The 27,867-nt window shown below is 42.8% G+C and overlaps 1 protein-coding gene across 2 annotated transcripts in view; it reads right to left on the bottom strand.

Annotated features, from left to right (window-relative positions):
* Positions 1 to 1,865: 1,865 nt before the first annotated feature.
* Positions 1,866 to 27,867, bottom strand: part of MKRN2 (makorin ring finger protein 2) — a 279,152-nt gene continuing 253,150 nt past the window's right edge. For both annotated transcript variants that reach the window (XM_069643939.1, XM_069643940.1), the window contains one exon: positions 1,866 to 10,476. In XM_069643939.1, the coding sequence (XP_069500040.1) occupies positions 10,324 to 10,476 (153 nt within the window). In that variant the 3' untranslated portion in view covers positions 1,866 to 10,323. The remainder of the gene's footprint in view (positions 10,477 to 27,867) is intronic.

The raw sequence follows: 27,867 nt of genomic DNA, 5'->3' as shown, positions 1-27,867 counted from the left end.
GCATGAAATCTCACACAGGCATTAAACCGGGTGGTCTTCCAATATGGAGGACAAAATTAAAGCAGATATGCAGACTCCACTTTTCGGCCCCCCTAAACCCTTGGAAAATCACGGAAAATGCCTAACTTTTACGCCTCCATATTTAACACCACCCGATTGAAAATGACCACCTTTATGTTGCATAGTATTTGAACAATTTGGCAATGCTGCCTTCTCTGGTGGTTTATACCCACTGGTAACAGCAACTAACCAGATATCGATTCAGGCCACGAGAGAATGCACTGTTGCTATTAGCACCCTGGAGCAATCTCTGACTACCTTTATTTTGGTGAGAAGAAATGTACTGCTCAAAGCGCGAAATGCATCTGAATACAGGCGAGATGGTGGCAATTAAAATGGTGGATGTGGCCTCCCGGAGGAGCCGATTTTCCATTTCTATGAAAGCTGGGGCCAGGAGAATAGCTCAGAGGCAACGCGTTTGTCTTGGAAGCAAGACAACACAGAGCAACACAGGTTCGAATCTTGGTCCTGCGCTTATTAAGTATGTTATAAAACATTAATTAATTGAAGTGGTCTCTGGCAGAGGAGAGGCAGTAGGCTCAGGAGTGGTGGAAGGGGAGACATGCTCCCTTGGGAAAGTGGATGGCAGGAAGGAAGGGTGCCCTAAGCGGCGGGTAGGGTAAAGAGCCAGAGGAGTCAATAGGCTGCTTGGGATGCACTGCTAGGTAAAGGCTGCAATCAGAATAATCCGATTGGTTGTGCACCCAGCCCCAGATGCTAATCAATGAGAGCGATGCTCTTTAACAAACTGTGCATTGCCTCTATATTGATTAAATATGGACAAAGCTTCCCCAAGCAGGTTTTCAGGATTTAATTTTGTATGTTTCGCTCGGAACTAATTAAAGAAATTGACCTAGGTTTAGGAATCAGACTGTTCAGGGTCTTGGCAGAAAATAATCTCTGCTTCGTATAGGGTTCTTGGTTAAAATAAAAATGACCGCTCAACCATATCCAACAATGCACTAAACATGGGCCAAGAGATTAACACCCTGTGACTGTTTTTCTTAAAGCTCGTTGCACACTACAAAAGGATTTATACAATTGTGGCACATTTAAATAGACCTTTTTAAAAAATAAAATATAAAGTAATTTCTTTTAAAAAGTGCTCAGACTCTACGCAAGCTCAATAAAATTTATGAAGAGTAAACTCATTTGGATTTTTGCAATTCATTTGTAATGTGCTTCATGCCAACACGTGGGGGAGGGGGCACTTCAGTCTGCATGGGAATGGGATCTCACGGGTTAATGTGGCCAGTAAATGGACCACAAGCAATTAAGCAAAACATACCAGGTTATGAGGATTTGATCATTGAGGACTGCATGTTCTATCCAATGTACCACTATTTGTCAGCATGGCCTTTTCTGAAATGAGCACAATTGAGACTGCTTTCTTTCATTTTGCCCTGAAGTGTAGCCCCACGGTATACCTGAAACAAAATTTGCAGCAAGTAGATTGGAAGCGACCACAGAAAGTATTTTACTCACAGTTCAGTCTAACAGAGATCAACGTTTTATTTATATAAAAAGATTTGGGGACCAGCCTTCCTAAATATCACTAACCGCAATATGAATCTTCTCTTAGACTGAATTTAACTGAAGCAATGCATAGAATAAATATCTACGCTACAGTACTTCCACACTGATGCCCACATATTTTGCTTTAAACTGTGTGTATAATGCAGGCATTTCTACACACAGGGCTTTTCCATCTCGTATTTGAGTCGGTCATTGCAGACTTTGTGTCTCGCTGGATCACAAAGTGATGTACTGCAAGTAAAAACAGAAATGAGAGCAATCTGCAACAATTCAATATGTAAAACTTTATTAGGTAAGAACTCAAAAATATTCTACACTTTTCTGTCCAAGGCACTAATAACTAAATTATATGTACACACAATGCATGATGTTTTTTTAAAATATATTCTTGTATTTAATAAGAATCAGGTACTCCGAGCAAAAGTTATATCAGCATAGATTTTAAATAAAGGAACAGCAATGCCACGAGAAAAGACTGCCCTGTCATCTGCTATTTCTGGAAGATGTAAGCATGTATAAATAACACTGACCACGCTGCTCATCCTATCGCACACAGATCAGTTTGCAGCTCAGCAGCAAAGCACAGTCTTTTTTTGCTGACGAGTTACCATTTTACTCTTGAATACATGGATGTATTGTTGAACAGATTAAAAACTACAACACAATGCGATAACTTACTATACAACGGTCTCATGATCTAGACAGTCCCAATCTAGACCGCTACAGGTTTCCCTGAACATGTTTCACTCCCTGCAGACCTTATACCCACACATAATTTTCACCTCATAAAAAAGTTCAAATGAGACCACTTAAGCATCATGCCAATCCAATGCCCTGCTAAATTTCTATATGCCCCGATTTAAAGAAAGGTGTCACACTTGAAAAAAATACATTAATCTTTGATAATGTTTCTCTTCAGTTTTCCCCCACTGTGGTTCATAGTGAGGCATCATTTAGTACAACATCCGGATTTTCTCATTGTGATTGTATTCATGACAGTACAGTCCATGGCCTCTGTCTCAAAGTGCATCCAATCAACGCCTGGGCACACCATCTTGATGTTTGTGGGAAACATTTACAAATGACATTCAATAAAAAAGCTACTTGATGGGTCAACAACCACAGTTGTAAGGTGTTGCTTCTACAATTAAACTAGAAAACCATGACACCACATTGCATGGGACTACTACAGAGCATACTGCCATATCATCATCCATTGAAGAGCATTCCCCTTAAAAATAACATTCAACATGAAAGGATTGAGTCACTAAACTGCTACAACACAGAAAATGTGAACTTAGTATTCAGCATGTGGATGGCCTGCTTGTGAAATGAAAACATGCGTGCTTTATTTTAGACATCCTAATGCTCAATTTCATAAACGTCCTCCTTTTGACTTCGTATTTCTTCGATTCTCATTCGGCCTTCATTTGGTTGTTGCGCGTATCCAAAGCCCATACAAGCATTTGTTCCACAGTATTGCGTCATACACATTTTCCAATCCATATTGTCCGTTTACCTGAAAGAAAACTCGATTACATATCCACAAAGGTCTTGAGTACATGCCTGAAAAACAATGTATGTATGTAAATCTTTAGAAAAAATACCAACCCACTGACATGATTATCTTACAATGAATGTAAAGTTGTGCAGTATATTACACTGTCGAGCTATCGATAACATACACTCTTGTGAGGAATTGTCACATTTAAATATATCCCTTGCACCAGAGAAAACATAATATGAATCTTGGAAAAGGCTTAATTGCAAATGCCAAGTAATGGTGTCACTTTCAAAATATGTAGGCGAACCAGCCCACGTTCACTGAATCTGCACGTTTATCTAGAAGACCTCACAGTGTAAAAGTGTTTACTTTCATCTGCAGTTATTAATGATTCTACAGTGAAATGTTCCGTTTGATAATGGAATACTGACTTAATAAATATTAATTTCAATAATTAGCATAATTTAGGATATGCTTCTGCAATGCATAATCTTTCCTATCCATTGTCATTCTGCTAGTTATGCCTGCTACTGAAATGCACTCAACAAAACTGTAAAAATCACCTATTGCTCAACTAGACAAAGGAAGCGAGACCTCTGGCTGAAATGTCGACGCCTTCTACCAACAAGAAAACGGAGATAGTTCATTGGTTTTGGACTCAAACAAAACAAACATTGAAAGGGGGGAGTAACTCGAAGATGATGAACATCACCCCAGTTTATTATTCGTAACTGGAGGTGCGACCATCGTAATTTCATAAATGGACTTTTTGGCAAATGAGGACGAATAGATTAAACCCCATGCATATATAGTAGCTGCTAGATGGTTCTTACTTTGCTAATGGAGAGGCTACTCCTGGTTCCTGATGAAGTTTACTTTTATCATTTCCGAAAACGATGGGCAGAATTTCAGAGCACTTGATGTTCCCTTCTGCTGAATAAATGTCATTTTCTTTGGTGTCTTCAAAACCACTACAGTGAAAGCGTAGAAATGCTTCACGTTACCTGGTATGTTACATACACAGTGATAATGTACAACAAATTGCATTTGCCATGTATTGTTGAATTCAGAATTATTTTCTCTACACGTGGCATCGCTATCCCAACCCTTCACCAGAGTGGAGGGTACCTTGGAAACTAACAAATGCAGCACAAAATGCCATTCATGTGTTGAGCCGTGTCCCAGATGTCTTAAAGTGCAATTTTATTCAGTTTTGCTTTCCAATAAATAAACCTTCACTAAGTGAGGGCAGTCACTGGGGGTGTGATCGGAGCGAATGGTGATAGCAGAACTTGGATACATAACTAAGTTTAACTTTATTCAGTCATTTAAAGCAGTTTCACCACTAAAAGTGCACAACATAATTGGAAGAAGGAAAAAAAAAAAAAAAGAACCAACTACAAACCAAACAATAGTTTTTGGAAAAGGCATACACAGACGTCAATGTATGTATGCTTCAATAATACAACATATATTAGGAACGCAGTACCAACAGCTTCGGCTGTAGTAATAAAACCTTTGACCGACTACCAACAATATCCAGCAGAATACTGCACACTTCATGGAGCTTGAAATGTGCTTTGGCTATCTTTAACACACGTGACGAAACATCAAACACCAGTCGAGAATTCCTCAAAAATGCTGTCTTTTTCCAGGAAAAGGCATTATGATATTTTTGCATCTAGCATATGCAACATTTTTTACCTCAATGGATTATTGCTGCTTATGAAAAAAAACTGGTTGACTCAGATAAAGAAAAATACAAATGTCAGCATCTGAAGTATAATTTGTGTTCAGGACGTGTGACCTAATGAAAGAGGTAATATGTATAGAAGCCACAGATACTCATGCACCCTTCTTGTAGGTGAAAAAGGAAACGCTGAACATTTGTAGAAGCAAGTAGTTTCAGAGGAAACTGATAATTAGATTAAAATAGGGATTTTGTTTATTCCGGAACTGGGGGATATTTTGTTTTCCCTGCGGTTTAAACACTGGTCACAACACACTAGTAATAGCAAGGTATATAGATGGTGGGGTGATAGAAGGATAATTCAGGTACAGGGAGTACACCTCCCTGTAAAAACAGACCCAAAAAAAAGAACAAATAGGAATGCCGCGGCTAGCATTTTTGCCCCCGACATAAAGGAGGCAGCAGACTCAAAGGTCTAGTTTGGTCATAACCACATGGATTGTAAGTTGAGACCATTTTGTCCTTTTGAAAAACAATGAAAGTATCTTTTGAAGATCATGTAGGGCACCGAGCTGACGTGATAGCCACTATACAGCTTGATGGGCAGCTTTCCAGGAATCAATTACCTGACATTGTTTGTACATAAGGGCTCCTAAATCGTCGTTCAAGCCCTGGGGTGGTGCGTTCTCTAATGGGACATGTAAACCGATATGATCATCAAAATTACATGTTATTTAAATCAAACAAACAATGTGCTCTTTGGAAGGGTACAATACATAGCAAAAAGCGAGATGAAGCTCAAGAAAATTCCTGTACCAGCCAAATAGGTGATTAAAAGCATGGCACGGTCTACTGAGGCACGAAAGAATTCATTTTTTTCTACATAGAACAGTACCCAAAAGCAAATAGTTCAGAATTCGGTAGACTGTTCTTGCTGCACCCATCATCAACAGCCTGTCCTTAAACATTTAAGTGAACATAAGCTAACCCCCCCAAAAACCAAAGTCTGCAGTTCAGTGATGGAGGAAGGTGGTGGCAGAGGCAGTTGTTTAGATGAGTAAAGACATCTGGAACCTGAAGCAGTCAATAAAGAATGTCCCGATAGACAGGACATATCTGAAAACCAAATCTGGCATGGCCAACCTGGAAGTACCAGATGAATGGCATGAAATTTTGAAGTATCTTCGGAAGTAAATCCATAGTCTTGTTCAACCTATCCAAAAGGAGAGCATCATGCAGAGCCTATATGACAAGTCCTAATGAGGACATGTAAAAATTACATCAAGAGTTATTGCAAGTCGAAAATAGGTGCATTTGAAGTGAACGCCAACGGCTTTAAATCATGCAAACTACAACTGGAGTGTGCCCATTCATGGAGGTGGGGTCTGCTTATAGCACACACCATGGCATTGCCTTTGCACTCGAGATACACAGACACCAATCACCAAATGTTAATTGGTCCAGTTCCAAATATCCATCGCTAGTATGCACAGAACATGGGAGAGAGTTCCTCTTTGTTGGTTTAGGAAAACTTTCGAGTTGTGTTGTTCTGGTGATCTGAATGGGTTTCTGTAAGGGGCTTAGTTTTGTAAGAGCAGCACAATCCACCTAACCCTGCATCTGTTTTAGTGCATAGTATGATTGGAAACAGGAACTGTGGTGACTCGATTGCTTATTAATCCGGCTTTAGTGTTAGCATTGAGATGTATTCCATCCGTGGTCGTGAGATTCTGTCTTGCCACAATGCTGTCTGGCTCCAATTGGCTCAGTAATGCTTCTACATATTGTTTTACACAGAGAAGCCAAATTCGTGTATTACAAAGTGTTCTACATTAGTCTACCTTAACATGAGTATGTTGGTGCTGTTGTAATCGCCAGTTCTTTTATGGTATCTCTGCTGAATTACAAATGTTCGGTATTCTCCTCATATCTATTTTTTCGAATAGATCTCTCGATAGACTATTGATGGTTACACTATACTTGGAGTTGATCCTATGAAGAGAAAAAGCCTTCTTAATGCTTAGACATTTCAATGCAAATTATGCAGTGAATCTATCTAGCCCCCTTCCTTGTAATTAAGATTTCTTTTTTAAATGTTGCAGTCCAAAAGTGATCCTAGCGCACAGGGTTGCGAACAATAACTTCATTCTACTTGTGATTGGGATCAGAACACCAGCCTCCTCTCTCAGTTTGAGAAAAGTTGGAAAGCATCAGAGCAGGGCAGGCTTTACAAACATTGTCAGAGCAGCACGTGTGTACACTATTGCAGGTTAGAAGTTGTAGGTCTTTACCAGTAACACAAGAAACAGACACTGGTTGACATTTGTATACACTGTGGCACTATACATGCCCAGAGAAAACCGCATAATGAATCCAGGTCACACTACTAGTGAGATGTGGCCGAGTTCTCTCAGGGCTGCAATACAGTTAACTTGGCACAGCAAATTTAGTTGGTAGCCTGAGTAATTCATTTTGGAAACTGAGTGTTTAGCATGGCCACACCATTTTCTAAGGGTTGAGGAAGAAATGATTTGAGAGCTGAGAAAATAGCTTGAAGGTCCATGTCAATATTAATGGTATTTGTTACGAGGCGACTTTACATTCTGATATTAGTGCAATCATGCATATTCTGAGTAGTCTGTCAAGACCAATATTTGATGTACTGAATCAGACAAGGATTTATATGGATTTTCACAGAACCGATGGCACTAGCAGCACCCCATGGAAAGAAAGGGTTGGGATCAAGTCCAATCTCGGAAATCAGCATGCTGAGATAAAATGATTAATCAAAAAATAAATGACAGAAGGATTAAAAAACTTCCTAGAAGAGAAAAGGCTTTCAATTCCCTGCTTTCTAGAACCTCTCTGATTTTTTGGTCACGACCAACTCAGTCTTTGGATGGCTTACTGTAAATTCCAGACAACAAGTGGCCAGGGTAAGAAAAGATGCATCACACCTCTGGGGTTAAGATGTGCCACCACAATAGGTAGGACCTTTGTAAAACAGTCAATAAATTACTTTCTCTAGAGGGAATATTCAAAGCCTGCATATACTTCATCATGATAGAACTCTATACTCACATTGGACGGAGTTCATTTTCTCCAGGTGGAGGAGCTTTCTGAATAGGGGCTGGTAGGATCACAGGAACTGGTTCCAGTAATATGTCAGAAGAATCTAGACAATCAACAAGTGTGATGCCAAGTTGGTTCAAAAACGGACAATAAGACTTTGTGGTCAATCTTACCACACAAGAACAGTCTGAGAATATGTATGTTAAGGGATGGCTTGCAAAATCTGGAATAGGTAAGAAGCTTTATACACCAGCTGTTCCTTGTGGGTGTCAAGATCCAAGGTATTTGTTTTATGTTACAATGGCTAAATAGTATCTAGCCTTGATACCTGGGCTTTTGTTAATACAAAATAGAGTATAATTTAAAAAAAAGGTTTGAGGCCATGGTGGTGAAAGGGGTATGCAACCTTTAGCTCTATAGATGTTTTGCACTTCTATTTCAATACAATCTAGCCAGCATAATTAAGGATCTACAACTGTGGACGTTAAAGTCCAAAATAGCTACAGCCACAGGTTTCAGACATAGGGTACCCTCAGAAAAAGAAAGGGAGGTGGTGTCACTGTAAGAGTGTTAAACAATCTTTCTGTAGGAAATACATTGTCTATCAAAACCATGCCCAGAAAGTGAGATAATTCTACAGAAGAAATACAGATCTGAAACTGGCAAAGATATGACCACAACCATAGCAGAAATGACTGATTTTGCTTTGTGCCAAGAAAATACATATGTTGTTCATTCATTTGTGCTCATGCTTTTATTTTTATTTTAAGTATGGTTCTGGTACAGATGGATGTGGCACCTTCTTCGACTTGCTGGCAGATGACAAATGCTTTTTAAGTCTTTGTAAGTGCTGGTCCACAATTACTACGTTCTGATTATGAAAGCAAATGCCATTGTGAGGTATTAAATAAACAAGCAAGAGGATAGTTGGGTTACTGAAGCCTCTGTAGACTTTGGACTGCAACATCAGGTTTCATGGTTTTTGTAGATAGGTAGAAAAATGTAAAAAGACTACCTTTGTTGCAGGACAGGCAATTTCTTGAGGGGGGGGAAAGATCAATCAGTGTCTCAGCAGAATACCATTAAACATGGATGTAGCCACAGATAGAACGCAAGGATGGGAGGGAAACAAGTCTTCTTTAAATGTAACAAATCATTTGTCTCCTTTGTCTTTCCCAAGGTCATGTCTTATCAATACCAATATTATAACTTGACCAAGTCGAGTTCTCAGAATTGCACTGGGTGATCCTTTTGACTACTGCATGCCAGAATATCCTTGCTCAGACTATGAGCTGAGCCCTCATAAAAACAGCTGGATTAGATTGAGGTAGTATGCAAGCAAAGTGATTACTTAGCAGGAAAGTTACTTATATATCACATCACAATATTAACGGAATACTGACCACCTGTACGGCCTCCCATGTCTTAAGAGTTGTTTATTTAGGAAAGATCTAATGAATGGTGCAATAATCTTTAAAAGGTATTATCACACAAGGATATATATATATATATATATATATATATATATATATATATATATATATATATACAAAAATACATATATACATACACACACACATACACACATGCACACACACGGCAACAAGTGTCCCACATAAATCATTCAGTACTCAATTTCTATTTTTTTACCCCAACTTCACAACCTCACAGTCATCCTTGCATTTACTGTTCATTGTTGAAGGATTTCATGCATGTCTATATGCCAGGGTTGATGAGATTGCCAAGCAACACTGTGGGGAAAGCACTGATATGTGGGTCAGGCTACTTCCCTCCTATAGAAAACATGCATACAAAAGGAGGTTGCCAAGGGATTTTACCGGGTACATTTCTACTCAATGCAGCTTAAAGAGTGGGGGGGGGCAGTACTGGACAGAGGTTTAACAAATTGTTTTTAAAATAAAGTTCCCAGGGGTTCTCTTTGAAACTAACAATCATGGGATATTCTCTGGTGCAAGGGAAACATTCCAATAGTGGGATTATGATCCTGCTACATCAACAACAAACCGCAACTCTGGTGACTTCCAAGAACAACTCTTCCTAAAGATAAACTGTAGGTAATGTTGCAGGCACTGTACAACATAATGTGGGTTGAAGATGTGTTTAACTTCAGCAGTGTCCATTTGTGCAAAGGATATCTTCACATGTATGTACTATGAACACAACTGTACTCTCAAATTGAAAGATAACTGAAGATGCAGAGTGAAATTAATTGATACAGTCTACTGCTCTTTTTAGAGAAACAAATTATCATGAATGTTGATTTTCATAGTTTGTGGGTGCACCTTTCCTGGTTTTATTTCAAGTACAAGCATTATCCAGATTGTCCCCTGATCAATGTTTTAACAATGCAAACAGTTCTTAAGTTCCACTGGTACACAGGTCTGCAAGTCCATATTAAAATAAGAACTGCCGCAGAAGAGCAAACCGAGTTGCTGTGCCTTCAGTCTGAGGGAGCAGCAGAGTCTTGATCTACCCCAGATAGGTGCATAAAGAGATCTCCAAGTTCAGCCACTTCATCCCTTTCGTCTGTATTTTGCAATCCACGGCTTTCTCGGTCTTCAATGAAATCCCACAGTCGAACAGAGTTCAAGAACTGAAAGAGGTTTGGAAGAATTTTGATTATAAAACAGAGCAGAGTCTTCTTGACTGCTATACAGTTATGACTTTGAAGCATAGCAGATTCGTTCTATTCAAGGATGCATCTGTTTTAAGCATGTGATGAAAAATTGTCTACAAATATAACAGCATTAGTAATTAAACATGCAAGTTTCCAAAATCGTGCAGAAAATTGAGACGCATTTGTGCCAAAACCAAAGGATGCATTAACGATTGTTATTCAATATTTGAAAACCTCCATCTATGGATATTGGCATCAATTGATACACTGACTCCTTTATATCAGGTATAGATCTGAAATACAAAATAACCTAACAAAACAGTAAAGGTCAAAGGTCTACATGATGCCCCACATCAGACAGTGAATCCACAAAGACCAACATTTCACTGAATGGATCCAGACTATGAAATGATCCATAGCAACTATGGAATCCAGTGCCCAGAGATACTCTATTCTGTAAATGGGCCCCCTTAGGCTTCACATAGAAAGGAAGTTTATCACAACTGGTCTATAAGAATAAAAAAGAAACAATCAACACACATTAAAATATCCTGTCTCAATTACATTCTTTATACTTCTACCCTTCATAGTTCCACAGGAGTGCGATCAATCGAAACTATTTCAACAAGAATCTATTAGTCAAAGACTTGTTGGGAATTAAATGGACCAACTCAGTCACCCTGATTTTCACCCTGGCTTTGTGTCAAATATTTGCTAACAGCTATTGAATACTGTCCTGTCTGTTTGATACCAAGTTATTTTACAACACTAATACAAAAAATAATCGATTACGTTTCAAGTAAAAAAAAAAAACAAGCTTTGAAACTGTTTCACATGCATGACTACAATTTTGACCATTATTCAACTCATGTTCTGTGTGTTTTGTTTTGCCACTATGTAATTATTGTCTGATGACTTCAACCAATAGTCTGTATAAAGTGGCAGCTATTGAACAATGACATTGGACTCAACTTAACAAAAATCATACAAAAAGAATGTACATACTAGGAATAAAAATTATAATCTTTGACATAACCTAAGAATTTTCAGAAGCATGCACAATTCTCCCCAGAACATATTTTTTAAATCTACCATTTCTATGCTTTAAGGACATTGCAAAAAACTATGCATACTTTACCATTCAACAATGCATCAGAAAAATAAAAATTGCAAAAAACTATGCATACTTTACCATTCAACAATGCATCAGAAAAATAAAAATTAAAAAAAAAATAAAAGCATCGTTTTATTTTAATAAAATCAAACTTGTAGCCACCAGTTTACCAGCAAACAGCATTACAACTTGTATCCATGCTTTGTTTATTTGTTTAGTAGGGCTATTAAACTCAACATGAATCCTTGTGATTGCTTCTGTGCATTCTGAAGAACATCATAATGACAAATCAGCTGCGTTACCCAGTCCCTTTGAGATTTGGTTTAGTGATGCAAGATTCTTCATGTTAGAATAAGTCTATCCTGTGGAGGTAGTGCAGTAAAGTCAATTATTAGAACAGGCACTACTGACAAAGGATAGCAGTCTACAATTACAAGTATTTGGTGGGATTGTCAGAGCACAGCATTGTTTCCATTCTGTCTGATGAGCTAGTAACACTTCCCTGCCCTCAGACACACCTCCGATTGTTACATAGTTTAGACCGGAGCACTTTCAGTTATCTCCCTGTATGCTTTCACCAATCGAAAAAGCTACTGGTATTGTGGAGGCAGATATATGTTTTGATTGAAGGGCCCTGAACATTTCCTGTGAATATGGGGGAGGGACTGAGGACATCAAGTGAGCCTAAACCAACCTAGAGAGGTCCAAGTAGCCTCCCCCTGAGAACATTATTTAAATAACGGATGAAAATGGTGCATTTTACAGCACACTGTGTTGTGTAAAAAGCCAGACAGCTTGCAATCGATTTTGTATTGCTATATAGTTAACTCATGAAAGAATCCAATAGGTCCCAAGTCAGAAGCAGGGCATATGAGCATTGTCATGATGCCTTTGACCGCAATATAGCCTGGTATTGTACAAGTGTACAACAAAAACAAGATTTTCATGGTAGCCCTTTCAGTGTATATCCACAATGCTATTAAAAATATCCCTGCTACTGTAACAAAACAGGTCTTTATTGACTGAACCAACGTAGGCCAGTATTAACTGTAAGAACATGAATCATGTTGGCTTGCCCATGATACCAGTAAAACATGTCATGCCACTGTGAGAAAATGTCCATGCTATCAGTAAAGCTTGTCATGTGAAACAAATGTAAAGAAACATCCATTCTGTGTGTCCCGATGTAGTGGCCCCCCCGCCCCCCATGTACGAACACTAATCAAGTTGGCTTTGCTCACTAAAATGTCAGTAAAATATGCCAATAAAGAAAAGTCCATGCTGGCTGCTCTGACAACTCCCTTCCTGTGTAAGAGCACTCACCAAGTTGGCTTTTCCCCATGTATTGCCAGAAAAACAGGTCATGCCACTAAAGAAAGATCCAGTCTGGCTGCTCAGACATATCTCTCACCCAACCTCCACATAAATACAGTCACCACGTAAGATTTGCCCATACATTGTCAGTAAAACATGCCATTAATCAAACATTCATGCTGGCTGTCCCAACATTCCCTCCCCCCCCACGTATGAACACTCACCAAGCTGGCTTTGGCAGTAAAACACACAATGAGACTAAAGAAACATCCATGCTAGCTGCATAGCTGCTTTAATTTGTAATGGTGTGATATTACTTCCGAAAGGTTATCACAAACCAGAGTTTGAAATAGAGGGTCAGCTGGGAGCTATTTAGCTCCTGCTTATAAGAGCCTGGCTAGCTTAAAACAGACAGTTACCAGGAGCTACTTTTGGCTCCACAAGACAAGTAATTCGGAAAAAACACAACTACGTGAATTTAAACTGTGCATTTGGGACAATCTATCAAAATTAGGGCACATTTATAGGACATTTAAAGCATAAGGGGTAATAAATAATGCATACAATGATATGTTTGCATTGTATTTGAAAGTTAGATTGGCGAAACGCTATGTACTAGCTCCTCCTTACCCAGTGGTCGCTCATGGTGACCGGTTAGTTCTGGATACCCAGGAGCTGCTTGTAGCTCCCGTTTATCCAATCCTAATTACGATGCCTGCAAACGCTTTATTGAAATTTTATAATTCCTGGATGGAGTAGTAAACATTTTATATGTTGTTTCCCTTGGCTATAAACTTGTTAAAAAAAAAAAGTTGCTTACTCTACTCGTATCTATATTACAGGGCCTGCTCTGGCAACCCTGTAGTTATGGTCAAATTGCTCAACTCCTAGAAAGAGCACTTTTTTTGGGCGGCTTATAACTTTACTCCCCCTGGACGAATCCTTACCAATCTTTGCAACAAATTTATATGGCCCCCTCTGAATTGTTTTGACAAGTTTGGGGAGGTTTCACAAAGGGGGTGCGGAGGCAAAGTTGTAAGGGGATCCCAAATGTTTTGTTTTCATAAACGCAATGGAAAACATTCTTTGCTCATGCCTACAGCCCAACCGCTGGACGGATTTTCATCAAATTTGCGTCAGGAGCGGCCACTTGGTCACGAAAGCGTGCTTTTGTAAATTTGGTATAAATCCATTCAGTAGTTTCTTTTAAAATGGCCAAAATGTAAGTAAATGAAAATTAGTGATATCTGGGTGCGATCCGTGGACTGACTTCCCTGTACGGTCTGCAGACAGGCCTCTGATTGGTCCAGAGGACGACGAGAGGTCCGCGGACATCGGGCGCGCCCGCCGATTGGCTGGTGAGAAGCATCAGATTTTTGGAAACGCCAACCATGTTGGATTCGCAGACATCCACCGTGTCCGCAAACATCGCCATAAAAACGTATTAAAAAACACAAACTTACACTTGTCAAACTCAAACAATCTCTGTGGGGGTGATGAGGATGGAATGGAATATGGCCGTAAGAAGCCAAAAAAACTAATTTTCCACCCCCGAAGTCCACAGTCCGGATGTTCAGGCACAGTGCTGTGATGTTCGAGGACATCTATGCCTATTTCTGCAATACTAGGTTGGGAAAAAGCTGTTTTTGGATGGCTTATAATCTTGGCGCCACTCAGTGATACTGCATGGAATTCTGGAATGTTATTATAGACCTGATTCTGAATGGTCCTGGAAGGTGTGGAGCTGTTTTGTCAAGATTGAACAAAATTAGAGGGTGGGGGGGTCTCAAAACATTGTAAAGGCTTATAAGTGGGGTGCCATTTGATGACTCCACACAAAAGTTTGCAAAAAGATTTTATATCTAGATATACATTTATTTGTAAAGTTTGGTGGGATTTTGTTAAGAGGGGGCTACATTAGAAGGGGTCTCAACATTTTTAGATGGCTTATAACTTTGTTGCCGTTGGACGAAAATGGACAAACTTTCTCAGAAAGATTATACACCCAACCTTGAGTGTTTGTGTAAAGTATGAATGGATTCTGTCAAGTGGCAACTAAGTTATATGACTATTTTATGTATATACATTTTGGGAAAAATAAAACTTGGCTGGATTTCCAGCAAACTTGTGGAAGGAGCGTTGGCAAGGACCTTACAGCATGGTTTTGCAAATGTGCCCATGTTTTATTTTTTGACAAGTGTCATAATGTAGGTACAAACATAGTGATATACCTTTGGTGACTGAGGTACGCCATGGGCTGTGACCAGATTGTTTGGGTAATGGCACAAGGTCATAACCAAGTTGTTGTTCTTCTTCTTCTTCTTCTTCTTCTGCACTGGTTGCCTGGCCACCCTCTGATCTCAGGCCCGGGATCCCTCCCCTGTCAATCGCACACCTGTACTGCCTTCCTGGAATCCCCCGCACTTGGGAACTGTTTTCTGTATCCCTACAGTCCCACTACCAGCACTTGACACCCGATGCCTGCACTTACCCTTGCACTTGCCACCTGCTGGCCTTACTTTTACTATTATTTATTCTATTATCCCATGCACTGCACTGTCCCCTCGCCCTTGCCCCCCACACTCCCCCCCTTCCCATGCACTTGCGTGATCTGAATGACACTTGGCCTAGTAGGATCGCTGTCTGTCTTCCCTCTGTTCCCCCTCCCTTGCCTCGTCACGCCTTGAAACACTTGTGTATAGGCGCGTTATAAATGCCATATCATAGGGTTCTCTCTTCGCCTTCTGCAGGCTGCCATGGAAAGGGAAGAGTGGCTCTGTATGCAGCCCGTCTTCCCTTTCCATGGTGGCCATCTTGGAAAAGAATTTTCCTCCCTACATTTAGGAAGAAAAATCTTTTTTTTTATCTCCCCAGGAACCTGTGGTGCCAATGGCTTTCATCCCCCATTGCAGGGGCTAGAATGGGGGATAATGGTCCGGAGCCCTCATATCGCCCTTTGCTTCGCTTGGGCCAATAACTTGGACTGCTGGCCCGTTAACCCCCGTTCCAGTGCCTGGAACGGGGGACGAACGCCACATTATTCCCATTAGCATAACACAAAATGCTAATGGAAATCTTGGAAAATATTATTGAGTCTATGTGCTTTACTGAGGAATGTAAAGTAGATGGAGACTATACGATTTTCTTTTTTAGTTCCATTTTTTAACTGTGAAAGGTGGTTCCTAAAGGAACCTCTCTTTTGTTGTTTTTTATGTCTTTTTTTTGCAGACGAAGTTAGAACGTAAGGTGGGGAGGGAAATGAGGGAAGAGGCACCAAACACTAATATGGAGCGGCAGGTGAACACGGGAAGATGTTGCTTTTGTGCTACTTATAAGGTAGGGGGCAGTGTTTCTCATGCTCCTTGATTACAGCTTCAAAAGCACTTCGAAATTGCTTCCCCCTGTCGAGTGGTGGGTTGCAGTATACGCAGAGGACTGTTGTCTTTGAAAGATATGGATCAATAGCCTTTTTAATGGATTCCAAGATAGCATCTGGTGGGATTTTGTGTGCCACAGAAGTAGGCTGTGTGGTTACAGTATTGGTTGAGCAAGATGAGGTGGAGGAAGACAGCCTACTACTTGCTAAGAAAGGAAAAACCTTTGAGAGCATTGCGGTGGTTGGATTTGGTGTGGCGTTGCATGGAGGTGGTCCCGTAGGAGTACTGTCCAGGTAGTCTGTGACTGAATTCAAAGTTGCACTCAGTGCATTTCACTTTGGTAGCTTTAGCCTTTGATACATTTCCAACAATGGTAAAGAACTGCCCCACCCATGATTCTCTCTGGTTGCTAACGGTAGGCATCTTTGATGTCATGGGTGTTAGTCTTAACAGTGGACTGTGGTGGCACGAGTTATGGTTGCTTAGCTTAGCATAACTGGTGAATTTCTGAGGTTTTTCACTTTTACTTGTAACCATAACGTCCCTTTAACAAAGTTTTTTCAGTAAATATATAGTATATATGTATATATAAAAAATAAAGTTGGGTTTCTTTGTGGGTTTGTAAGTGCCGACCTGGCGACATTCCTGGTGAACGATGAGGTCTGGTATCATGAGTTTTACAAGGAATATTCTGTATTTCATTGTCAAATTGTTGCAGCTATTTCTGGCTCGATATGTCATCCCGTTCCCGAGATAATTAATCTTTTTTGTTTTTCGGCTTTGTTTTTAGACATTACGTTTAGTGGTATTACACCACCACCTACATGTCATTTGTAGAAAATGCTCATCATCGCGCATCGAAGCTGAAACATGATCAACATTCTGAAGAAGGAAGTTCTGAAGACCATGAAGCTGATAGACCAATGTAAGTGCTGAAGAACCTGAAACACAACTTACTAGTCAAGAGAACTTGTGCTGCTAAAAAAAAAAAAATAAGTGACAGAACTGCTGAAGAAACTGAAACATGACTTGCTGTTGAGAGAATTAGTGCTGCTGAACAATGAAGGAATTAAACTGCTGAAGAAACTGAAGTGAGACTTACCGATTAGAGATGTAAAATTCGGAGAAGTGAAATCCCGGACGATGCTGGGTAGTTCAGTTAGATATATTTAAGTATTGATCATTAGATTGTTTTTATATTGTGTAACTTGTGCATCCATTTTTGGTCTTTATCTTGCTTTCCAACTGCAAATCTATTCCTATGTTTTTCTTATTTTTGAGAATGCAGTACTCCAACTTCTTGAAATGCTTTGAATGCATCCCAATGCATATAAACATTTGACAAATCTGTATTGTATGTGTGTTATATTGACATACGTGACCGTTTTAAAATGATCGATTCCATGTCCTTTTCTTTGCTCCTACTATATAATCTATTTGCAATAATACTATCTAAATGTCAAAAAACCACAGAAGCATGCTGAGGAGATACATTGAGCCTGAGGTAACATGTGAACCCTAAGAGGTGTTGAATCCTGAAATTAACCTTGGACCCTGAGCCAGATGCTGTCCCACAGTTAAGAAAAACACAATAGAGTTGGATTTAAGGATTTAATTTATGTTGTGCTCTGTGGGAAGTTGGCTCCATAACAGTATTTGTGAATATCCGGGATTCCTAATCCTACACCAAACCGACAGACCTATAGAAAGTTGACATAGCTATACAGAGGAGTCTGGCCACCCACAACAGCTAGCACGTTTCCCTCTTTGATCACTTTAAGAAGCATGCTTGTATTCTATATAGTGTGCCTTACATGACATACGAAATATAGTTCCATTTACTCCTAGCACTTCCTGCGAAATCTTAAGCGCAAAAATGATCTTTCGTTGGTCTTTTTACATTCAATTGCTCATCATTTAGCACCCTCCCAACTGTGATTCAAACCATCTTTAAAATCTATTTGAGGTTGCTCTTCCCTTAATGAAAGTTTCCGCCTGCCAGTAAGACAGATTCTCCTCATCGGCACACCTACACCCTCCTTTCCGGTCACTCTCTGGCCAGCCTCCCTTGACCCTCTTCCTGCACCCACCTTTGAGGATAAGAACCTAGAGGTCATCTTAGACTCCACACTCTCCTTTTCTCTTCACATCTATGACATCTCTAAGAAGTCAAACTACCAACTGCACCTCATTAGAAGTATTCTTCCTTTCCTCTCCTTCCCCCCAGAATCTCAATGTCTCTAGAGCTCTGGTTCTCTCTAGGCTGGACTACAGCAACAGCCTCTTTCTAAATCTGCCTGCATCTGGAAGTGCACTAGAAGTGCCAGTGCTGTTGTGCTGCCAAGACCGCTGCTCCATCCACCTACGACCCACGCTCAACAGCGGTATCCTGTGATGGACCCCTATGCACAAGAAACATCTCTCCACAGGATAGCAGCAAAATACTATCAAGAACTACACATCCCAATCTGCACAGCGTGCCTTGGCCCTGCCCCCCACTGCGCAGCAATCCCTTAAAGTCCACAGTGCATGCGCATGCCTCTGGAAGTGCAGTGCCAGTGCTGTTGTGCAGTCAGGACCGCTGCTCCAACCACCTGCGACCCGCGCTCAACAGTGGTATCCTGTGCTGGACCCCTATGCACAAGAAGAAGCATCTCTCCACTGGATAGCGGCGAAACGCTATCATGGATTACACCTCCCAGCAAATATAACTCTGGGACTTTACTCTTATATTTACGTACAGCGATTTGCTCGCGGGGTCTTGGCTGGGTCCTTACTCTCATCACACGTTGTTTACGTGTTTCTGTTCTCTTTTGTATTATAGATCTGCACAGTGTGCCTTGGCCGTGCCCCCCCACCTCCCAGCAAGCCCTCAAAGTCCATGGTGCATGTGCATCTGGAAGTGCACTGCAAGTGCCAGTGCTGTTGTGCGGTTAGACTGGAGGCGGGTCGCCCCGCTTTGCTTTTTACGTTGTGCTGCCAGCACTAACGTTTGACCGTATTTGCACACTCTGTCCGATCTTTTTCTGCAAGTAAGTGTGTATATTCTGGCCGCCTTCTTTGCATTTTTGGGTTTGCCTTTTAATTATATACTCCTCCTCACTGGTTTTGCTCAACCACTGTCGATTCAACTCTATTTTCCATCCAATCAGAGGAGACTAGAGCACATTTTTGCTGTAGCGTTTAGTTTGGATGCTTAACGTACCTCCTTAGCGTTTGGAGTCAGCCTGTTTTAATTTGTCTTCCCATGCTTTCAATTCAATTCAATTCAATACTCGACTGTTTATATCCACCCTGTGTCTAGTTATGAAAAAGTAAGCCACGGAAACACGTAACCCAGGTTAACAGTTAGCGTGTACCAGTTGTGAATTTGCTGCTGTGATAAATTCTGTTCACTGTTTCTCATTATGGTGGGTGGACTTCGCAGCAGGCGAGTTTGCAATGACCCCCCTACCTCAGACTCCTAACACCTCTGTACCACCAGAACCCACTTTCAAAACTGAGGACTTATGAGCAAAATCTGATGTCAAGTCTCCTCAAGATGTGAGATCACTAGCCACTTTGCCTATTATGCATACTACCATGAATGGACATGTGAGCTCCTCCTATAACTCTATAGGGACTCTAGAAAGCTATGGCACCCCACAAATGTCCAAAAATATGACTCCTAAACGTTCCCACTTGTTCAAGAGTGTACGAGGCTCACGATATCGAATTGCCGCTCACTCAGCCACTGTGCACCATTATTCTAATAATGACTTTCAAATCTGTAATAAAACAATTGTGGATGTTTCTATGTTCCAGCCTGCAGTTCTTGCACAGCTCGAAAAACGAGCACGTCTTTCTCTGAGCCCCTGAACTCCTCTCATGGCCTCGGGTGGTGGAATCGACGAGGTAAATTTTTTTAATGAGAGCCACTTTCCACCCAACCCGCGGTCTTCTCACAATAAATTTGCCAATTTGTCTTCCAACAATCCATTTAACCCATTTGCAAGCTCTTTATTCTCAAAACCAGGTATGGACCGTGAGGAAATCTTGACCCACAAGTTTCTTTCGCACCCCGCGATTCTGCCATCTGCACAAAGATCCCCTCCTCACCTTCATATTAATCAAACTCACAATCTTTTGCCTTTTCCTGAGGCCACATTAACTGTGCAGGAGTTTACAGTCCTATCTATAATTCTCAACCTGCTGGAGTAGAGCCACAAACTCACACACTTAGAACTTAGAGATATTAAATGTACTAAGGTTGAAATAATGTCAAAGATTACCAAACTTGAAGGATTCATATGCGCGATGGAATTTGTTAAGGCCAATAATCTCTCCCATGAACCACCCGTAGTCAAGCCGTTAGTAATATCCAAGTTTACACAAACGGTAACAGTTGGAATTGCTGCCAGCACAGTGGGTAAAATAAGAGCGCCCAAGAGTGCGATGTCACAAAAACTGTAGTATGTGAACTACATCTAATGGTGATGATGTAGTGAACAATCCAGGAGGAGAATGAGAATGCAGAGATGGAATGGAGCGGAGGAGAATCTGGCGGTTGGAGTAGCTGAAGGATCTGCCCCTTTGCCGCACCGTTCATATCCCCTTTTATGTCCCTGTAACATATATATATATCTTGTGAAACGTGTCCTGGATGCTTCACGTGGTGACGAGGATACAGAATTACAAGAAGCAAAGAAGCAGCCCCACGCGATCCTGCCTGTATTGTTGCTAAAAGTGTACAGTGAAGCACCCACAAAATTGAAAGGTATGGAAGCTGTGATGTATGAAAAGGGCGTACTTACGAACACGGGAAATGCAATTTATGTGACCGCATCATAGGAAATATTGTTGCAAGCCGCTTTAGAGTAAGGGAACCGCCGTGACGTCACGTACGTGAAAGAAGTGCAGAATTTTACCTAAGCATTCAAATTGCTAATTTGTGTGTATTGGGTAATTTATTCACCCCCCACATTCTAAACAAACAAGGGTAAACGCACGAAACGGCGAATTAGTGAAGATCATTTATTCACCCTCCTCTCACTCGTTGCAGTAAACTTACGCTCTGGTCAGGATCACGTGTCCATGCGCACGCAGCACAACCGAATAAAAGTGGAATAATAATAAATCAATAAATGACGACGAATGAGAAAATAAAGATTACCTACGATCCCCTGCTACTCCTCACAGAAAAAAAAAAAAAAAAAAAGGGCAGACATCACCGTTTCATGTGCATCATTATAGACCTCGACAGGCACAGTTCCATCTAGCGAACTTGATGCAGTTTATTAATTGATATATTGTTGTTTGAAATATATATATGGGATACATTACTCACCGTAATCGTATTTCTGATGCTTGTATCTGCTTAGATTCACATGCTGTGCATATGCCGACATCTAGTGGAAGCTGCAGAGTATTACAGTTTGTTTTTCGAAACTCGAAAATGGGCGTCGACACAGGGCGTGCCAGTAATACTATCCCTAGTGTGACGTCCACTGTACCCAAGATCCCTCACGCGTCTAGGATCCTCAGATTGTATTTTTTCTGACATGAGGTAGCATGAGGAGAAGCGCGAGTACAGATAATCCAAGCAGATAGATAGAAAGGTAAGACTACAAGCAACCATGCGCCTTCTCTCAGAGGGGAGGAATGTGAATCTAAGCAGATACAAGCATCAGAAATACGATTACGGTGAGTAATGTATCCCTTCTGAGGCTTGTGGAATCTGCTTAGATCACATGCTGTGCATAGATTAGCGAGCAGTACCTGAAGAAGGAGGTGGGATGTGAGAAGGGTCATGAGCAAATAAGTGTCTTAGAACCGCTTGTCCCACTTGTGTATCTGCCTTGGAATGGGTGTCAATGCAGTAATGCTGAGTAAAAGTGTGAATAGAGCTCCAAGTAGCTGCTTTGCAAATGGTGTCAAGGGGTACATTTGCAATGAAAGCCAGAGTGGCCCCAATGCCTCTAGTAGAGTGGGCTCTTGGCGTGAAAGGCAGAGTTCTTTCAGAGAGTGAGTAACACAGCTGGATACAGTTAATAATCCACTTCGAGATGGCACCTTTAGAGACGCGATCCCCCTCTCTGCCTGTAGCTACGGAGACAAACAGTTGATCTGTTTTCCTTAGCGGTCTGGTTTTATTTACATTGTAGAGGACCGCCCTACGCACATCTAGGGTGTGTAGTTTCACCTCAGCCGAGCTTTGAGGGTCCTGGAAGAAAGCCGGAAGCTCGATGGACTGGTTTACGTGGAATTTAGATATAAACTTGGGTGCGAACCTAGGGTGTGTGCGTAAAACCAGTTTGTCTTTATGGATAGTAAAGAAGGGATCCTGCACTGACAGAGCCTGAATTTCACGGACCCTTCTTATAGAAGTAATAGCTACTAAGAAGGCCGTTTTATAAGTCAGCTGTTTGAGACTGCTTTCATGCATGGGCTCGAAAGGGGGGCCCATGAGCTTAGATAGCACCACATTAAGGTCCAACCCTGGTGGTGGGTTTGAAATAGGAGGGTGAAGTCTCTTTACTCCTTCCATGAAGGCTTTAACTACTGGTACTTTCCACCACGTGACCTTGTCATGGGAAGTGGTGTATGCCGACAGGGCTGCCAGGTGTACTTTCAGTGAGTTAAAAACCAATCCTGCATCTAGCAGGTGGAGCATGTATGTAACAATAGTGGAAGGAGTGCAATCAGCTGGGTTGATTGGTCTACTCTGGCACCAGATAACAAATTTCTTCCACTTGTCAAAGTAACAGTGCCTTGTGTTTGGTTTCCTAGATTCCTTTAGGATGTCCATTCACCTCTGTGGTAAATTGAGATGTCCAAACTCTATGACCTCAGGAGCCATGCTGCCAGGTTCATTGAGTTGGGTTGCTGATGCACTGTTTGACCTTGGTGCTGGGACAGTAGGTTGTACCAGGCTGGAAGTTTGATGGGCTTGCACACCGCCATCCTGCGTAGGTGTGGGAACCACGGTTGTCTTGCCCACATGGGAGCAACTAGGACGAGCGTCATCAACCCTCTGTTCATCTTGTTCACCACCTTCCTGATGAGGAGTTGGTGGAAAAGCGTAAGCAAACATCCCTTACCAGTTCATCCACAGGGCGTTCCCCTGGGAGTCTGGTTGGGGAACCTGGGCATTGTCTGTTTTCACTTGTGGCGAATAAGTCTATAGTGGGGAAACCCCACTGAGAGAAGGTATCTTCTACGACCTCTCTGTGTAGAACCCATTCGTGTTCCTCTGGGAGGGAGTCTCTGCTCAGAGCATCTGCTAGGGAATTGAGCTCCCCTGGAACAGGTTGTGATGACAGGAAGATGTTCTGTCTGAGTGCCCATATCCAGATTTTCTGGGCAAGCTTGGACAGATTTGGCGAACAAGTTCCTCCTTGCTTGTTCAGGTAGAACATGGCTGTTGTGCTGTCCGTCCGGATTTGCACTGACAGGTTTAGTAGGTGGGGCTCGAACGCTTGAAGCGCTCTGAATACTGCCAGAAGCTCTAGCAGGTTGATGTGGTTCTTGGCCACTGAGGGAGACCAGAGACCCTGAGCTGTGTGGTGGAGATGGTGAGCTCCCCACCCCGTCAGACATGCATCGGTAGTGACTACTGCCTGTACTTCGGGATCGTAAAAGGGTTTTCCCTGTGCAAGATTCTCTCTTGTCCACCAGTGAAGGCTTTGTACTAGTGTTGGCGAAACGACCACTAGATCGTCCCACTGACCACTTGCCCGAGACCACTGTTTCACCAACCATTCCTACATGGCGCGCATGCGCAGGCGCGCGTGGGGGGCCAGGTAAATACAGGACGCCATCATGCCCAGTAAACGCATTGCTTTGCGTACCGTTATTTGGTGACCGGACTGATATTGATTGCGGAATTTGCAGTAGTATAGTCCGAATTCTTTCCTCTGAAGGAAAGGTCAACCCCTCTTGAGTATCTAGGATTGATCCTAGGAACTGTTTGGAGGTGCTTGGCACCAGGCTTGACTTTTTCCTCCTTGATTGAGAAGCCTAATTCGTGGAGGAGATCGATAGTCCTTTCAATGTTTGTCCTGCAAATTACTGGGGTTTCCCCCGTTATGAGCCAGTCGTCCAGATAAGGGTACACCGGGATTGCCTCCCTGCATAGGTGTGCAGCCGCCACCGCCAGCACCTTGGTGAACACCCTTGGTGCCGAAGCTATCCCGAAGGGCAGTACCTTGAATTGGTAGTGCCGACTGTCCATCTTGAAACGCAAGTACCTTCTGTGCGCTGGGAACATGGAAATATGAAAATGGGCATCTTTCATATCCAAGGTTGCCATGTAATCCCCCTTTTTTAGGAGGGGATTACCTCTTGTAGCGTAGTCATACGAAACTTTTGGGGCTTGACATACTTGTTGGCAGGCCGTAAGTCCAATACTGTGCGCATTGTTTGGCACAAGGAAGTAAGTTGAATAAATACCCTTGTTTACCTGGTGTCCCGGGACGAGTTCTATTGCGTCCTTTGCTAGCAGAATGGCGATCTCCTCGAGGAGAATCTTCTGATGTTCTAAAGAATGTACTCTTTGTCGTGGAGGATGGTTCAGGGGACGGTGCAGTAGTTCTATACAGTACCCTGTCGATACTGTTGACAGCACCCATTTGTCTGATGTGATCCCTTCCCAAGCCTGGGTGAAGTTGGAAATACGTCCCCCTACTGGGGTTGCGTGAGAAGGGACCCTGAACTGAGTGTCACTGCTTTGGTGGAGGCGTGCCGCCTCCCTTGCTGTGGCTGCCTCTGCCTTTACCACGTCCTCTCCTATTACCCCTGCCGTAACCCTGGGTAGACTGTTGGCTGTTGTTCCACTGTGTACCCTGCCCCTGGGAATAGTCAGATCCTCTCTGGGAATTTTGGCCGCATGGGCGACGAAAATTACTATTCCCTCTCTGGTTAGGGGGTTTATTGGTTAACTGGCCAAGGGACTTGAGTGTCTCGTATTCGTCCTTGGCATTCTTCAGTGCGTCCTCGACCGCCTTACCAAACAACAGATCGGCTTCCACCGGTTTGTCCAACAATGATGCCTGGGTTTCTGCCTTAAAACCAGACTGCCGTATCCACGCATGTCTCTTGATAACAGTACCTTCTGCTATCAATCTGCCTGCGTTGTCCGCGGCGTCAAAGGTTGCTTTTAAAATGCAACCAGACACGGCTCTACCCTCTGCGGAAATCCGAGCTAACTGGCCCTTTAAGGGTTCTGGTGCAGAGGCTATGAGTGCCGCGACTTCTTCCCACTGATGGCAGTTGTAGCTGGCCAACAGGGTGGTGGAGTTTGCAATCCTTGCCTGATAGGCAGACGTTGAGGCTACTTTCCTGCCAAAACCATATAGTTTTTTGCTCTCCTTGTCTGGAGGAGCTTCGGACGATGACAAGGGTGTTCCAGCCCTCTTACAAGTGTTAGTGACAACTAGGGAGTCTGGCTTCAGGTGTCCTCTTATACAGAGAGGGTCAGACTGGGCTGCCCTGAAAAGTTTTTCAACTCTGGGATTGACTGCTCTAGTGAGGTTTGGGTTTACCAGGGACGGGTCTATTCTTCGCTGAATAGACTTGAGGATAGGGATGGTCTGGGCAACAGGCCTCCTTTCTCCCACTAACTCCTCTGCGAAGTCCCTCTCCTCCTGGACACCGTGGGTGTCAATATGGAAATGTTCTGCTGCACGTGCTAGAATCTCGTTCAGGACGGGTTGGTTATCGACAGGGGAGTCGGTAACCGGGGCTTCCTTTTCTACCGGGGAATCTACTCTGTAGGTTTCAGGGTCTTCCTCTTCTTGGTCCTCATCGTCCCCATAGTAGCCCGTCCCAGTTTGCTCTTCTACAATGCCAAATTCTTGGTCCTCACCAAAGGAAGTCTCTCCTTGATACAGTGAGTATGGCCGTGAGTATGGTTGTACCTCGAAGGGGTCTGTAGACCTCATCGGTGTCTCAAACCGGGGCTTCTTACTTGGGGGATAGGATCATTAGAGCCTGAAGGTGTAGCCCCTTGTGGATCATATGAAAGGAAATGGTCTGGATTTTTATCGTAAAAGTCAGCCAAAGAAGACATCCTTGACATGACCCGATCTATGTCATCACTGGACCATTTTTTGGAACTGGGAATGGCTCTCTCAGAAAGTTTTGGAGATTTATCTTGAGTAGATTTGCTGCTTTTTGAAATATCAGCAGACCTGGTCTTGTCACCTGTTTAGGAGGAGTGGAGTGTTTCACAGGTGTGGAAGAGTGCAGAGGCTGCTTCTTCTGCTGTTTTACCCCCTCCCCGTGAGTGGAAAAGTGTTTTCCCTGTCCCTTTGTGGCTCTGGAGGTTTTCGACGCCTGGCGTCGAGGATCGGGGGTAGAGTCCCTGTCCTTCGAACGTGGGGCCGCGCTAATCTTGTCTGCGGGCTCTGACTCCTGGAGTGCGGCTTGGGGGTGGAAGTCGTCTTCGTCTTCCGACGATCGAACTTCTGTTAGCCTATGGAGCGAGGCACTCTTGGCAAGAGTGGATGATTGCCTGGAGTCATGCGGCGATCTCGAACACCCAGAGGACACTGATTCGGACCGTTCCGTTTGTGCCTCTTTCCGAGCACTCGACTTTGTCGAGTCTCGGTTGGACTTCGTGTGTTTAGTGTGGGTGGTGTGTGAAGCGCCTGTGTCGCCGAGGGTCTTCCCCATAGCCGCCCTGTCGGACGACCTTCCGAGGTCAGGGACCTGCGCTCGGCTGTCTTTCGACGCCGTAATGCCCTCGCCGTCCGAAAGCACGGCGTTGCTGCCATCGCTGAAGGCGCCCTCCGCTGCCATGGCCGCCTGCCTGGTGTGGTGGCCCAACGCTTCGTCGAACGGTCCTTAAGTGTCTTAGGTTTAAACCTACTACACGCTCTGCAGTTCGCTTCGGGGTGGTCCCTCGGCAAGCAGAGATTGCACGTGGCGTGCCCGTCGACCCAAGGGTATTTGCGATTGCACTTGGGGCAGAATTGAAAAGGGGTACCCTCCATACGCACCTTGAGGCAGCGGGCTGTTAAGTGTAGGAAATGTATAAGGTGTACCTATATACCAAGAGTGTAGAGTATGTCCAACCCCCCACCCTCCCTACTTGCAGGGCCGAGGCCAGAGGCCTTACGAGGCCCAAATCCGTTGTGCAGCAGATGGCGGTCGATTTCTTCTCCAGCCGGCGTCGAGTGTCGAAGTTCGATGTTGGGATGGGGAAGGATGTCAATTAATCAATATTTTAGCAAAAGTATGGCTAAGGCCAGGGGACTCCGCAAAATGCTTCCGACCAGTATGGGGGAAAAAAACAATCTGAGGATCCTAGACGCGTGAGGGATCTTGGGTACAGTGGACGTCACACTAGGGATAGTATTACTGGCACGCCCTGTGTCGACGCCCATTTTCGAGTTTCGAAAAACAAACTAATACTCTGCAGCTTCCACTAGATGTCGGCCTATGCACAGCATGTGATCTAAGCAGAATCCACAAACCTCAGAAATATATATACAACAAAGTCCAGTGATAGACGCAGTGATTGATTTATGCAGTTCAGGAGATCGCATCAGTACCACAGATATGTCGATGCATAATGTTCCA

This window comes from Ambystoma mexicanum, chromosome 2p, assembly GCF_040938575.1.
Source record: "Ambystoma mexicanum isolate Mex_15411 chromosome 2p, UKY_AmexF1_1, whole genome shotgun sequence".
NCBI lineage: Eukaryota > Metazoa > Chordata > Amphibia > Caudata > Ambystomatidae > Ambystoma > Ambystoma mexicanum.
This window is presented reverse-complemented; position numbering and strand designations above follow the sequence as displayed.